The 14,752-nt window shown below is 42.9% G+C and overlaps 1 protein-coding gene across 4 annotated transcripts in view; it reads left to right on the top strand.

The window, feature by feature from the left end:
- The window catches only part of robo1 (roundabout, axon guidance receptor, homolog 1 (Drosophila)), a 303,336-nt gene that overhangs the window by 277,526 nt on the left and 11,058 nt on the right, over window positions 1–14,752 (top strand). For all 4 annotated transcript variants that reach the window (XM_086216569.1, XM_086216570.1, XM_086216571.1 and 1 more), the window contains 10 exons: window positions 810–891; window positions 996–1,164; window positions 1,248–1,414; window positions 1,492–1,613; window positions 3,321–3,552; window positions 4,423–4,544; window positions 6,487–6,658; window positions 8,561–8,761; window positions 11,708–11,734; window positions 13,152–13,194. In XM_086216569.1, the coding sequence (XP_086072695.1) occupies window positions 810–891; window positions 996–1,164; window positions 1,248–1,414; window positions 1,492–1,613; window positions 3,321–3,552; window positions 4,423–4,544; window positions 6,487–6,658; window positions 8,561–8,761; window positions 11,708–11,734; window positions 13,152–13,194 (1,337 nt within the window). The remainder of the gene's footprint in view (window positions 1–809; window positions 892–995; window positions 1,165–1,247; window positions 1,415–1,491; window positions 1,614–3,320; window positions 3,553–4,422; window positions 4,545–6,486; window positions 6,659–8,560; window positions 8,762–11,707; window positions 11,735–13,151; window positions 13,195–14,752) is intronic.

Raw genomic sequence — 14,752 nt, 5'->3', positions numbered from 1 at the left:
GTGAGTTATATAGACAATTTATCTTTGTTTTCTCCTTTTTCGACACATGCCCGATAGCATACTATGCTTCACTGCTGTACCAAAACAGATTCATTTGTCTTAGCTATTAACAGGGCATGCAGCTGACAGCACAGACATATTTTTAAAAACGCAGCAAATATGTTTTCTGTTGTTTCTTCACCTGTTAGATAGCAGAATATATAAGAAACGTGTCAACAGATATCAGGTAAATCTGGAGGATAATGAAATAATGTACTTGAACGGAGCGTTGTTTATGTAATTGCTGCTGGTCTAATGCAAATGCAGCTTTCAAATTTTCTATGATTAAACTGTTTAGCTGGTACATTGTGTATCTTTTGAAATATCAGAATGCCACACTTTTCCCTGCAAAGGCACGTCTAACATCGGATGAATAATTATTGTTCTGCTATATAACTTGAGCCCTTGTTACATCTCCTCAATGTTTGGCCCTCAGCCACTTCTGTGTTTGGTACTCAGGGGGAAAGTAGAAAGAGAAAAGGCCCTCTAATTAGGCTATGATCCTGTGAAAATCTTTTCCATTTGACTAGGAATAGTCTGCCACTTGGCCTTTCCAGCTGCTTTCCCCCTCTTTCTGCTATGGAAGAGATGATATTGAGATTATCAGGCAATGACAGCTGCTTGCTGTAGACTCTGTCACAATGTCAATAAGAACAGCGTTCACAAGCGGGGGAGCTGGGGGGGGGGGCCTGTTCATGTAGTTCACAAAACTATAGCTCATGCACATATCTTTCCCATTCAACCAGACGTATTCCCTTGTCTTCCTTTAGCTTGGTGACTCTGGCACCTACACTTGCATCGCCTCCACACCCAGCGGTGAGGCCTCATGGAAGGCCCATTTAGAGGTTCAAGGTAAGCTATAACTTCAGGTTGTTGTCCAAGAGCAGTAGTATGTAGAGTTCATTGCTTTACAATATTTTCTCCTGTTTCTCTCTTTTCCCATGTTCTGTATTTAGAGTTTGGTATTCCAGTCCAGCCAAACAGACCTACTGACCCAAACCTGATCCCCAGTGCTCCCTCCAAACCTGAGGTCACTGATGTTACCCGGACCTCTGTCACTATCTCCTGGAAGCCTAACCTTAATGCCGGAGCCACACCCACCTCCTATATAATAGAAGCCTTCAGGTAATCAGCTTTACTATAATAAACAATTATTGTGGGGCTGTATTAAATCTTTTTAAGCTGTAAATTTCTCTGTGTGTCCTCAGTCATGCATCAGGGAGCAGCTGGCAGACCCTGGCGGAGCATGTGAAAACAGAGTCATTTGTGCTGAAGGGCTTGAAGCCCAGTGCAGTCTACCTCTTCTTGGTGCGGGCAGCTAATGCCTATGGACTGAGTGATCCCAGTCCCATTACTGATGCTGTGAAGACACAAGGTGAGACCTGGATCTTTATTTTTTTTCCTCCCTAGTTTAAGGCTCCATCATTAATGTCTCTGTGCACCTGGGTGCAGATATCCCCCCGACCAGTCAGGGTGTGGACCATCGTCAGATCCAGAGGGAGCTTGGAGAAGTGGTCATCCACCTGCACAATCCCACCATTCTGTCCTCCTCCTCCGTCAGGGTGCAGTGGACGGTTAGTATGAGGAATTCCTGGTTTTCAATGACTGAAGCTGCTTATGAGAAAGCTGGCTACACTTTCCCAAATGGATCATTATTACACATACTATATACAGTATATATATATATATATATATATATATACACACACACACACACACACACACACACACACACACACACACACACACACACACACACACACACCAAATCTCCGAGGTTAGCTTAGTTGTGTGTCTATGGTCAATTTGTCAGGCTACTCAGCCGAGCTGAAGTGCTAATGTCCTAGCACCCCACAGAGAGAGGGCACAGACCAAGTTTACTTACAGTCATTCATGACTGGCTGGCCAACGCTAAAAATCCACACTCAAACTGGTCTTAAACTGGATTACAGAGCACAGATTTCTGCATTAGGATATGTAATACCATCCAGCAGTGCGGGGCGTGCCAGTCTGTGCCCTCTTAGATCGAAAACAGTGGACGGCTGTTAAAATAATACAAGTGAGAAGGAAGAGCCGGCCAACTCATGCTCTTAAGTGGAAATGGCTTACAGATGTTAAAGCGGATAGGTGGGAAGGAAAGAAGGCCAGCTTAAAATGGGGTCTTTTTTTTCTTTTTTGCCCGCTTGCTGAATAGGAAGTCCACCTGTATTAAAGCTAGTTAATCTCTTTTTTTTTTTCTCAACTATGACATAATAAATCTGAAGATTACAGCTGCTCAGTTATATACCTGCAGAATGCACCTTGTTACTGAGGTCACACACAACCTGCTTTACCTTCTGACACAAGGCCACCTTTCTAGTCCCAGGTGTTATGAGGTGTCCTGGTAAGTGATGAACAGCACTGGGGAAATATGAAAAGGATACTGACATGTCCAGGCTGATTTAAAACATTATTGCCCAGTTACCCCGTCTCCTTGGAATGTTCCAGGAAAAAACACATGGCATGAGGGGAAACTGACATTGTAGTTAAGCGCCACAGTTTTCATGTTTTGTGGGGTTAAATCTTTTCCCAATATGCAGTTTCTTGGTTTTACATTTTCCTTTGTGTTGTGGTAAATGGTTGCACAGTTTCCAGTTAATGAAGACCACCTGAGCTGGCAGCATATTTTATGGGGGAGGGATAAATCTTTCGTAAAATCTATTTGAAAAAAAAAAAAAAAACCTGTGCTGCTTGCCTTCAATCCACATGGGGATCTGGTTAGATTTGAATCTTTCTGTAGAGATATTAATTATCCCAATATTAATCAATCATAGAAATCCCCTCTGAATATGTTTATCCTCTTTATTAAGGTACACCAAACCTTAATCAACATGTTGGTTAAGGTCTTCCCTCCCCTTCCTCCACTTCAGCAGCCAGTCAGCTCACTGGAGAGCAGGACAGGATGAGACAGGCTGTTCTGGGAGCCTGAGCCCTATTTAACCAACTCCAGACTTAGAGGAACCTCATGGCCAATGACCTCATACTGCGGTTTGCAGAAATCGCTCCTGCTCCAAATGGTGCATTGACAGTCAGTCAAAAAGAACGATGTAAATGTGGTTGATGTGATGAGTTAGCACACCATTCGACCCGGCACCTGGTGTATCAGATGCACAAATTCAGGCTGTCCAGAGATGCTACAATCTGTTTCATTAGCGGATAATTTTCCACTGTTTCACTGTCTACTATGAAGAACCTAATTGAATCAAGCTGCCACCATCTTTTTGCCTGTGTTACTTCACTAGGTGGAGCAGCAGTCGCAGTACATCCAGGGCTACAAGGTGATGTACAGGCCTTCACCAGAGGGGCAGCAGAGAAGCGAATGGGCTGTGTTTGAAGTTCGGACCCCTGGGGAGGACAGCACAGTGGTGCCACAGCTTCGGAAAGGAGTCACATATGAATTCAAAGTCCGCCCCTTTTTCAATGAATTCCAAGGAACAGACAGTGATGTCAAAATTGGCAAGACGCAGGAGGAAGGTGGGGGGATGTGTATGAATGTGGCTGTGTGCTTTAGAGCTTGCATGTGTGCACGCATGTTTTCATGTTTACACAGTTTTATATGCACAGCTTGCATGTGTGAGAGCATACGACAGCTGTTCACACCAGGCCGAGGGTAGGATTATGTTATGTTAAAATGTGGTACTGTATATTCAAGCATGCTAGTGTGGATGTTCAGCTATTTAAAAGGTCCTATGGAAAACCATACAACACTCCAGCATGTGAGTGTTGTTGTACTAATTTTTCATAGGGTGTGGTTGTGGTAGTCTCATGAGGTTTGGTTGAAACCCAGCTGCAAATTTTAATCCGTAGTAAACAGTTAGGAGAAATGTGACGGCAGCGTGTTTGCTGGAAACTGTATGTGTGATGGATGTGTGGGGGTGTTTTGATCTTCTTTTTTTTCTGTGGGATTCGTCTTTGTTCCCACTTTTGTCGATAATTGTTTTCATGGCTCAAAACATAATGTTCATCGTCGCATAAGAAGAAAAATGACTATTTTCATAACGCTCATTCACACTCTGAAATGTCTTTTTTGTTGCATTTTCAGTTCTTCCAATTAAATCACCCCAAGGTTAGGGTGCACATCCCACCCTTAAAAGTCTTTTTCTGTTTTCATCAATGTTTTTCTTATTTAGAAACAAAAGCGACTAAAGTTATGATTCGGATAAAAGTATCCTTATTTTGACCATTAGCCCTTCATTCTTACCTCAGGTTCAGTATTATTACATTCACATTATTACAGCTAAATGTAAAGAGAGCAGACTGCATGTCGTTCTGGAAAAAAAACACACAAAAACACGTATATGAAGGTGTGTGGTTTTTTTTTTATCTTTTGTCTACAACCACCAGCCCCCAGTGCCCCTCCTCGTGAGGTTACAGTGACGGAGAGCGGGGACAATGGGACTGCCATTGTGGTCTCCTGGCAACCCCCTCCAGAGGAGGAGCAGAATGGGGTGGTCCAGGAGTACAAGGTAACAATAAAAAAAAGAAAAAAGAAAAACAACAGCATCCTACCTCAGGTGTGAACAATTAGGATTTTATAGACACAAAGGAGACACACACACACACACACACACACACACACACACACACGCAGGGACACACAGCAGATAAGACAGAAAGAAACACTGCACAAACATGGGAATTTATTCCTGGATGAGACACACCTTTGTACCCTCCTCTGCTTTTCTGCTGTGTGAGAGCCGGTGACAGAGAATGAATCAAAATCAGGGGAAGCAGGTGAAGACTGTTGTGAAACAGGGCCATCTGGTGGAGACTTGAGGCTCTCACATCTCACAGGGTCTCATAAATTTGTGGCGTATGAGGTTATGTAGTGTGATTACTCTCTTCACATAAATATTATTGCTTCACTTATTAATCCCTGACAGCAGCAATTCATTACACTACTCATTAGATTATTAGTTTTGACAGGGCTAATGTTAAGGCTTGCTACTTGGCGATGTCACGATTAAGAAATCCAGTGTGATTCAAAGCTCCATGGGGATAACTACAAAAGTAAATTCGGGTGGATAAGTTAAATATTCTGATTCCAACATTATTATTATTATTATAGTATTGTGTCATTAAGACAATGTACTAATCAATTCCTTTTTTTTTCAGTTCATTTCATTATTTCAGATGAGAAACTTGATTTGGAGTCAGGGGAACAAAATTAAAATCAATATGAATACAATAACACAGGAGAAGAACAGGCTCCCGAACATGTAGAAGAACATTGCACTTAAAGAAAGAACGCCGCGTGACATCGATGCTGCAGAGTCGTGACGAATGTGCCACTTTGACTACTGTTGTGACACTGATTACACACAACATCCAAAAGGAAATTTTACATCAAACTTTACGATTTTATGGAGATAGTCGTTTACAGGCAGGAAACAAGCGGTTAACAACAATCTATTAGAAAAAAAATGACCAAGGACAAAGAGTGAAGAGACAGACCTTTATTGTAATTCCAGTCATTCATTAGGTCTGGGGCTGCGTTAATGCATCCTTTAACCTACAGCACCTCTCTCCTGAGTCCCCTGTTCCGCCTTCTAACTAGATAAGCTATGCTCTCTGAGCAAATGGCCTCACTTTAGACAGTGCTGTGCTCTCATACATTACGCTGTGGAAGTCTTGCATGTTAATTGGAAAACCTTTTTGTGTCATAAGGAATATAGGTAGATGGAGAGATGAGGTAGAGCCAGTGAAAAAAGTTAAACCGCTGTCAATTTTCCAGGTAAATGTTTTGTGGTGATTGGCTTTAGAGTAATTTCATGCTTTTTAAGTCCAGCTTGAGAGCGTTCCCTGCTCATTACTGAGCCCGGTCCCTAGTGACACCTTCTCCCAACACAATTTTTTTTTTTTTCAAGATACACGGAAAATTTCAGAGCTTTGTGGTTCAATCATAACGATCATAACGGAATGAAGTGGTTAAACTAGTTAACAAGTTGGGGGGGGAGGGGTTAAAAAAGCAGAATGGCAGGGAGGGGTTCCATCGACAAGCCTCATGCTGGGGTGAATGTGTAGTTTTCTTTGTGAGCCCAGCTTTGAGACCCCTGTCCTTCCTGGGAGTGACAGCACCTAGCTTCTGCTATAATTGGGTTATGGAGGTGATTACTGATCCCCCATTTGTTTTTCATGGGCTTAAGGCTACACTGAGACATGTTATGGCTACCTCAGCTAATACTGACTCTTTGTTCAGCACAGCCTGTAAAACATAAAGCCATGTTGTAAAATGTTTTCCTACCTCGGTGATGTAACACAATACCCACAGTGTGCTAGGATGGTGCAATAGCAGCACTAACCAATTATAGGGACAAGGATTGGCTGCAGCTACCAAACTGGATGTTGTCACTAAGCCTTCATAACACTGCTTCATTCTCCACTCGCTGTTTGTCTCTGTTATGGCAGATTTGGTGCTTGGGGAATGAGAGCAGGTACCACATCAACCGTACAGTTGACGGCTCAACCTTTTCCGTGCTGATTCCCAGTCTGGCCCCAGGGATCCGCTACAGCGTGGAGGTAGCAGCCAGTACGGGGGCAGGTCCTGGGGTCAAGAGTGATGTCACCTACTTCCAACTTGGTGAGTAGGAAAAAAGGAAAAGGCTGTGTTTTGAAGGATCGCACGAGTTGTTATGATCTTTTTTGTTTGGCTTTCAGTGGATACATTTCAACAGATACAAAGTGTCTATCCTCTGGCAATTCTTGCACACAGAATGAAGCCCAGTCAGCTGACAAACAATTACGGCATTAATCCAGTCATCTATAATAGGAATATGACTTTCTGCCAAGCAAACACACAATTATGTAATTACTTTCTTTGTAGTAGCGGACATGTTCAAGCTCCTGCCTGCTTTCTCTTTCATGAGCAAGGCTAATAAAAGGTGATTGCTGTTACACCAACATGATCGAACTTGCGATGGAAAACTGTGATTGCTTTGGATGACAGGAAACTTTAATAGTGCTAATCTGTCAGTGTAGTGTTGGTGAATTGTTTTTTTTGTTGTTGTCGTGTTGGGGTTGTTTTTTTTTTGCTTTCAGCAGCTGGCACAGTAAATTGCTGTGTGGCAGAGCTGCGGAGCCGCCCCTCCCTGCTCCACACTCCAGTCACAGATGCTATGTTTTCTCCCTCTGCTCCAAACAACAAAAGGAATAATGAATCCTGCACTCAGGGCTCAGACATGACATGTTATTAATGCTTAGAAACACAATGGAGACTGTATCAGGGCTACTTGTTAGAATTCATCTCTTGCTTTTTATTTCTTCTTTATTTAGTCTAGATGGACAAATATTTTGATACATTGTATTCTCTGAGCAGATCTCAGACTAGCAGAGTGAAGAAGGGACAGAAGTCCATCTGGTTTTAAATGTGTGATCGACTGAGCCGGGATGGGCATGAAGAAGCATCGGCTGTGACCGACACAATTTCTCTCACTTGAAGAGTTCCTGCGGTGATTGTTGCCATGTTCCAACACTGGAGTGGAACAATGTGCCTTGGGGACTCACGCTTCACCCAAATGCATTTGTCTCACACTGAGCTTGGATGATGCATACAAGCTCAGATACCTGTGCAGTCCCTTGTGGGCTGCTTAGTCACATTGGCATGCTCGGCTTGCTCGGGCCAGACAGAACCACAAATTGAGAGGACAGAAATGAGAAGAGAGCCGGTCAAATACAGACAGAGCATGCGAGACAGAGACAAATTGAAGGAGGGGGTAAAGGAAGGGAGCTGGTAGGTGGTGTTGGTTTTTTTTTTTGGGGGGGGGGTGTCGTTTTGCTTTGCTTTTTGGCTTCGAGACTTGATAGAAAAGAGTGGCTCCGACATGAAAGACAAAGTAACAAGAAGACATTTCGGAATGGCGAGGAGGGGGGGTGGGTGGGGCGGGGCAGCTCCTAGTACTCTTTCATGTATCACGCATGAGGGAGAAGCACAGAAAAGAACAGACAGATGAGAAAAACAGGCAGCGAGCCGGCTTGTTGTGAACAGCCAGAGATGTTGCTTTTACAGTGCATTTCACAGTAGAAACAGCTTCAAGGCACTCATGCCACAGATGTGCGTCAGTTTGCTAATTACTGTGGTGTCTGTATTTGAAGATGATCTCAGTGGATTTATTTTTATGATTTTTGAAACCAACACTGCTTGGAGTTAAAAAAAAAAAAAAAAAAAAGCCTCTATGTTTTCCCAACCAGCCTTAAATGTTTTTCGGTTGCTTTCGTCCCCTCACCTGTTCTTGTTTACTGGGATTTGCTAAGAATTTGCACGCAAACAACTTCATTCCTCACTCTCTGAGATGAAGAATCTTCCTGTTTGTATGTTTTGCTTCATCCTTTTCCAGTTAGTTTTGATTCTATTGTTTAAAATCACGTTTCTTTTCTTACTTCCCTGCCATGTTTTTCACATTCCCAATGCGCAGTTCTTGCACAACCAAATGTATCGTCTTATCCCTTCTAATCCTACTCTCTCATCTCCCCTGCTCATCCTCAGATACATCCGGGCGTATTACCGAGGCCGTGAACCCCCAGAACCCCTTGTCCCAGCAGATCTCTGATGTGGTCAAGCAGCCAGCTTTTATAGCAGGCATAGGAGCTGCTTGTTGGATTATCCTCATGGTCTTCAGTATTTGGCTTTACAGACACAGAAAGAAGAGAAATGGCCTCTCCAGCAGCTACGCGGGGATACGCAAGGGTCAGTACACGTGTGCGACATTTTAAAGTAACAGCATTTTGCACTTTAATGGTGGATCTGCAGTAATTTGAGGTCAGAGGGGGGTTTACTCGCATAACTCTATGAGAAATTATCATACAATTACAATATTTTTAGGGTGATGCAGTGTTTTATGTTTCTATTCGGTCCCCTTCTGTCTCAAAGGCTGTCAGAGTATCTCACGTCCTCCCTGTCACACACACACACACACACACACACACACACACACACACACACACATGGGAGGGTGTCTTTGTCGTGTGTGTTGTGTGAAGTATAACTGAAGGTACTTAAAGTTGGGTGCTTTCAACGTGTGATGTGAGCTCCCACTGAGAGTGCTGCGTAAAGACAACTTGTGTTTCGTTTTCAAACCTCTGTCACACTGTTGCTGTAAAGATATCTGAAGAGTGTTTTCCGAAAAGTGTTGGTTTTTTTTATTTTTTGTTTTTTTTAGGTCCAACAACTTAAGGGGAGCTGTTAACAACTCCCTGCTGACTGTGCTGGGGGAAAGAGAATGTCTAGCCATAATCCCTCTCTATCAATGACACTGACATTTTCTCATGCTTGAAGAACCCTCAGTCCTTCTAGACTGAGGCAGTTTGATATGGAAGAGTGGAGCATGTTGCAGTTCTCTTAATAGCAGCTACTTACATTCCATTTTCTATACCGCTTATCCGTTAAGGGTCGAGGAGGGAGGGGTTGGAGCCTATCCCAGCTGACATTGGGCAAGAGGCAGGGTTCACCTTGGACGGGTCAGCAGTTCGTTGCAGGGCCATCAGGAGCAATTAAGGGTTCAGTATCTTGCTCAAGGATACTTGGACATGGTCACGGGTGAAGTAGGGATCGAACCAGCAACCCTTCAGTTGCTAGACGGCCGCTCCACCTCTTAGCCGTGCCGAGCTACTTATCATATATTTTGAAAATTCAAGAATCCCTTGGCCGTGTGTGTGTGTGTGTGTGTGTGTGTGTGTGTGTGTGTGTGTGTGTGTGTGTGTGTGTGTGTGTGTCTGGATAGCATTTCAACACAGCCACAATGTTTTACCTGAGTTGAGTTAAAGTGACAGGGTTCACAACATACCCAATCTCCCCCCAAAATAGTTCCAAGTATTAAGAAAGCTATTAGCCTTTCTTTATGACTTTCGTTTACATGTGAGCTAGCTTAAAAAATGGCCTTGGGCTGTGCAGCTGCTGCCTGTGAGCGCTAGTACCTGCACCAGCCCCACTGCCGGGCTCAGGTTTACCGCCGCCTGCCAAGGTTAGATGAGATCCAACCTTCAACCTTGAGACACACACATACAATAGACGGAATTACTTGCTGCCGCCGCCGCTGCTACTGCTGCTGCTTCGTTTAATCTGCGGCTGTCACACGGAAAACAGACGAGAGCCATGTTCTGATTCCACTGCAGTTATTCTAGCAGTGGGAATGCGAGACATCTCAGCTGAGCTCTGTGGCCTTTTGGCACATACTTGTGTGGTCTTTATTGGCCTTTACTGTTGCTTTGTGTGGTTTATATTAAAAACACACTGATGGTATTATTTTGTCGAACAGATTAGATTCAAGAGTCGTTGCTATGCAATAACATCATCCAACTGCCTCATAAAAAAAATAGAACAATGCCGGTATTCTTTTCTCCAGAGTGAATTTGCAATTGAGGTGGTAAAGAAGGAATATGTTTCCACAAATAGAAACTATTAAAGATGGAGGAGTGAAGATCTGTGGCCAGGTGATAGAGTGCAGGATGAGGTTACCCATCTGGCTCTCCGTGATTCTCTATGTTGATGTTTACTAACCTCTTCAGTGGGCAGACATCTTCCTTCCTTCCCTTCATAGTACACCCAGACCACACAAGGCCGAGGTCTTTGTTGGAACTGGTAACCGAGAGTGTTTTGAAAAGAGTATAATTGCAACCACATGAAGCAACACCGCACACCGGGTGAAATAGGTCGAGCTGGTTCTGGTGTAGCTGAGTATAAATAGCAAAAGTGTATATTAGTGTTTAAATAGATAACAGAAAATGAATGCAATCACTAAAATTAAAAATTTAAGTTTTACAACATGATTAATAACACATCCTAAAAAAAAATATCTAGGACCTGAAATGATCAATTCAGAATCCATGTAAAATCCTAAAATTACAGCCCAAAAAAGTTTTATTGCATGGCGATGTTGTTTAATCTACTCAGGTATCAATGTATGTAGTTCTAACTGAATGACTTTCAGTGTTAATCTGTTTCAAAGGCTTCCATCAAACAGATAAAAAAGCTGAGCTTAAATCTTGAGACTTAATTGAGCACCAAGAGAAGATATTCACAATTGATGAAATAGGTATCACATTAATTAATCATGAAAATGAGAGCATGACAACTTCTTAGATGAATAATTTAGATGAGTCTGGTGCAATGTTGCATCAACAGCTATTCAGTACTTTTATATTTGCTCTTTACAATACTGCAATAGTACACAAATCAAGATTATACCAACAGTAGCCGATACAGAAGCTACAGCTTTCTCCGCTAATGTGTTTTGCACAAGGGACCCTTTCATGACAAAAGAATGAGTAATTTATCTGTGTGGGTGATGATGTGAGAGTGAGAGATAGCAATAGATATCTCCCTGGTGTGTGACCCTCTCTCAGCAGGCCACTGACAGTCTGCTGCAGGATTTGAACCAGCAGCTGGCTCAACACTCACTTTAGCCCAGTTGGGGTCCGGGGATGACAGAAGGGATCAAAGGCTGGAGGAGCAGTAAATAGCATGTGAATACAGGCAGCCATTTTTGAGTGCTAATGCAGCAGGGGTGGAGTTGAGGACAGTGTATTTGTGTCCTTTATGGGTTTACGTTAAATGAATTATTTTACAGGAACTTGTTTCAAATGATGCACATTAATTCAATGGGTTTTCTTCTGTCTTTTCTTTATCTCACAACAGTTCCATCCTTTACTTTCACACCTACAGGTAAGAATTTGGATTTTCTACTCAATCATGAGTGCACCAGAGATCAGAATACACATGAACACATATAAGGAGAGGTCCTAATAGCTGAGAGCCGCACACAGTTTGTTCAAGTAAAATGAGCCAATCATTGACCCATCTTAAAGATCTAACCAGAAATAAATCTTCTTTCAAATGTTGGGGTTGTGTCAGAACATAATGCTCAAAGAAGAGCAGGGCCACATTACTGAGAAGCTGTTAAAGCTGGTGGTAACTTGATCAAAGCGCTGCTGGCAACCGCAGATGAGATTTAAGAGAATGACACATCACCCGCACTCCAACACACCAATTAGACAGAGGAACGGCTTCAGAGCTAACAAGGTTATCTGCAAATCGAAATGACGACAGTGTAAAAAAACCAAAAAAACAAAAAGAAGACAAACATTCTTTACAAGTTTGGATTTCCAAGCTTGGCCTTGTTCTTTCTTTCATACTTTTCCATCCAAATTCTTTGTTCCCTGGAGGTATGTCAGGGGTGTTGGCAGTGCTTAGTGCTACAGTGAGTGAGGCACAGTGATGCGTGAGAGTGAGTAAAAGCAAGAAAACAGTAGCGTACAGTGTGTTTGTGGTTGCACCGGCCAATCATGTCTGTGCAGAAGTTGCTTCGACAGAAGTGTCTGTGCTGTTTATGCCTCCAGGCTTGCAATCAGGTAAAATGAATGTATAGTTTGAGCCTTTTGATGAATTCTGGAAATCTTTCAGGTAAAACACTCGCGCAAAGATTCTGGTACCCGGTTTAAATTCAGGACTTTGAGTAGAGGTGTCAGATTTTCATTTAAAATAAGATTGTGATGCTTAAATCTGCATTAAAGAGCTAATCTAAGAGCTCCCTGCTACATGCAGAGGCCAAACCCACTTCCTGTTTTATAGCAAGAGGACAGGGAGGCGACAGCACATCCACCTACCCCCTCTTCCATCTTCTCTCCTCTCAGGGAAGAGATTGTAATTAAAGTTTGAAGTTTATCTCTCCTTCACACACCGGCAGCTTAGAGCTTCTTGAAAGAGTCCAGCTTACAGTGCACAGAGTTTCTAACACACTGAATGCAAGCCAGACAACCATAGACCTCTGCATTTCTCTTCTACATAAGCCTCTTACACATCCTCTTGCTCCTGTTGCTGTGCGTGTGTGTATGTGCGCGTGTGTGTGCGTGTGTGTGCGTGCGCGTGTGTGTATATGCGTGTGCATGTGACTCAGCCAAATTTATGCCACACACACCCCACAACTCCGATTTTAAAAATGCACACTCATACAATGAAGCACAAAGGAAATCTCTAGTTCAGCTGACAATTTAATATGAATATCATTGTGTTTTATAATAGTCACGATGAGGATGTGATGGTGGTTGTTAATAGTGATGAAATCTTATTTTCTGTGTTCCAGTGGCATATCAGAGAGGTGGAGAAGGTGTGAGCAGCGCTGGAAGGTAAGAGTTAATCGTCAAATGATTGATTATTGATCAAGCGACAGAATGACGGTCAGAACTGAAGCACAAACATAAAGCTCATATACCGATGAGAAGGGTTGGGCAAGTGTACTTCTCTTGAAAAAACACTAGAGGGAGTGCTGTGACTTTCTAAAGGAGTAGAGAGCAGAGAGGGGGAGGAGGAGGTGCATTATGTGTGTTATGATTCTAACTAGAACAAAGCCTCATATAGTCAGCCAGAAGCCCATCCTCACTGCACTTGGTGGTGAACCATATCCAACCACAAGGCTGTGCCATAGTATCACTGTAAGACCCTCATGGAGATGCATGCGCGCACCCACACGTATAGCAGCGTCCATGTGTGTCTTTATGTTGTGAAATGATACATTGTATGCAACAACGACACAAAAATGCAGGTTGAAATTTTTTGCACACTGAATGAACAGTTGGATGACATTTGGTGTATTTTTAGAGTTGGAAAACATTAAAAATGGAGTATTTGTACAGTGTTTTGTGTATATTTATATGTGTGAGTATGTGTGTGTGTGTGTTTGTGCGATAATGAATAGTTAGCTTGGAGCCATCAGCTTCCAATCTGTATTCATTATAGTATCCAGTTGCATGATTGAATCCCATATGCAGCATGGCTGTGTCAGCTCTGCACTAAGACAATGGCCATTCAGTATTAACATACAACTGCCAGTGTGATTGAGAAGCTATTGTGAGATCTTATTTGGCGGTTACAAGACAAATGTGCTCATTACCCAGAATGAATCCAAGAAATTTGTCATTTAAGAGAGAAAATGTAATTCAGTGCTAATTCAGTGTTAGGATATGCAAACTGGGAGTCATTCTGTTGAGAGTTGAGCAGTGAAACAATATACAGGCCTAGCAGAGAAGCTTAGAATCCCTCTGAAAGCGGGATTGATTCATTTTATGTGCAATAGGAGGCAATTTATTGTCAGTTCTTTTGACACGCAGTGCTCAGCCTGGGGTCATGTTGTACAGCCGCATCTTGAACAAGTGGTCTTGTGTTGCATTGAGATTCAAAGCCGTAGAAATACATTGAACGACACAGGCACAATGGAGTTGAATGTCCAGATGACCACAAGGGTTTCATCTTTGATTTACAAAATGCATTTGATAGAAATGGTGTGTGACACCATGGGATCTACCCGGAGAGCTTGTGGTTCACTGCCTGTGCGGGATGCACATTTCACAGCAAAGGAAGTGAATTTTATCTGGCTGTCTAATCCAGGCTGACTGCTAATGCTCAGGCAGGCTCAGGGAAAGTGTCATCGGCTTTGGGCAAGTCAAGCACACACAATCTATTTAGCTGGGCTTTTTTTTTAATGCGCTCCCCAGGCTCTGTCTGTATTTGTGTGTCTGTGTGCGTGCGTGTGTGTGCGCACGGGCACATGCGTGCCAAAAGGCAAAACGTACTAGCCGGATTTCTCGTTTTCCTATTCTCAGCTGCTGGGTAAATAAACTCGCTATAATCTTCTCTTTCAAATATTCTGTTACTGCGGGTGTGTTCATTGTGTTGTCGGCTCAGTCT

Source organism: Aulostomus chinensis, chromosome 10 (assembly GCF_037954235.1).
Source record: "Aulostomus chinensis isolate RoL2024-O1b breed Wild chromosome 10, RoL_Achi_v1.0, whole genome shotgun sequence".
In the NCBI taxonomy this organism is placed as follows: domain Eukaryota; kingdom Metazoa; phylum Chordata; class Actinopteri; order Syngnathiformes; family Aulostomidae; genus Aulostomus; species Aulostomus chinensis.
The sequence above is the reverse complement of the archived record's forward strand: the minus strand, read 5'-3'. Positions and strand labels throughout refer to the sequence as shown.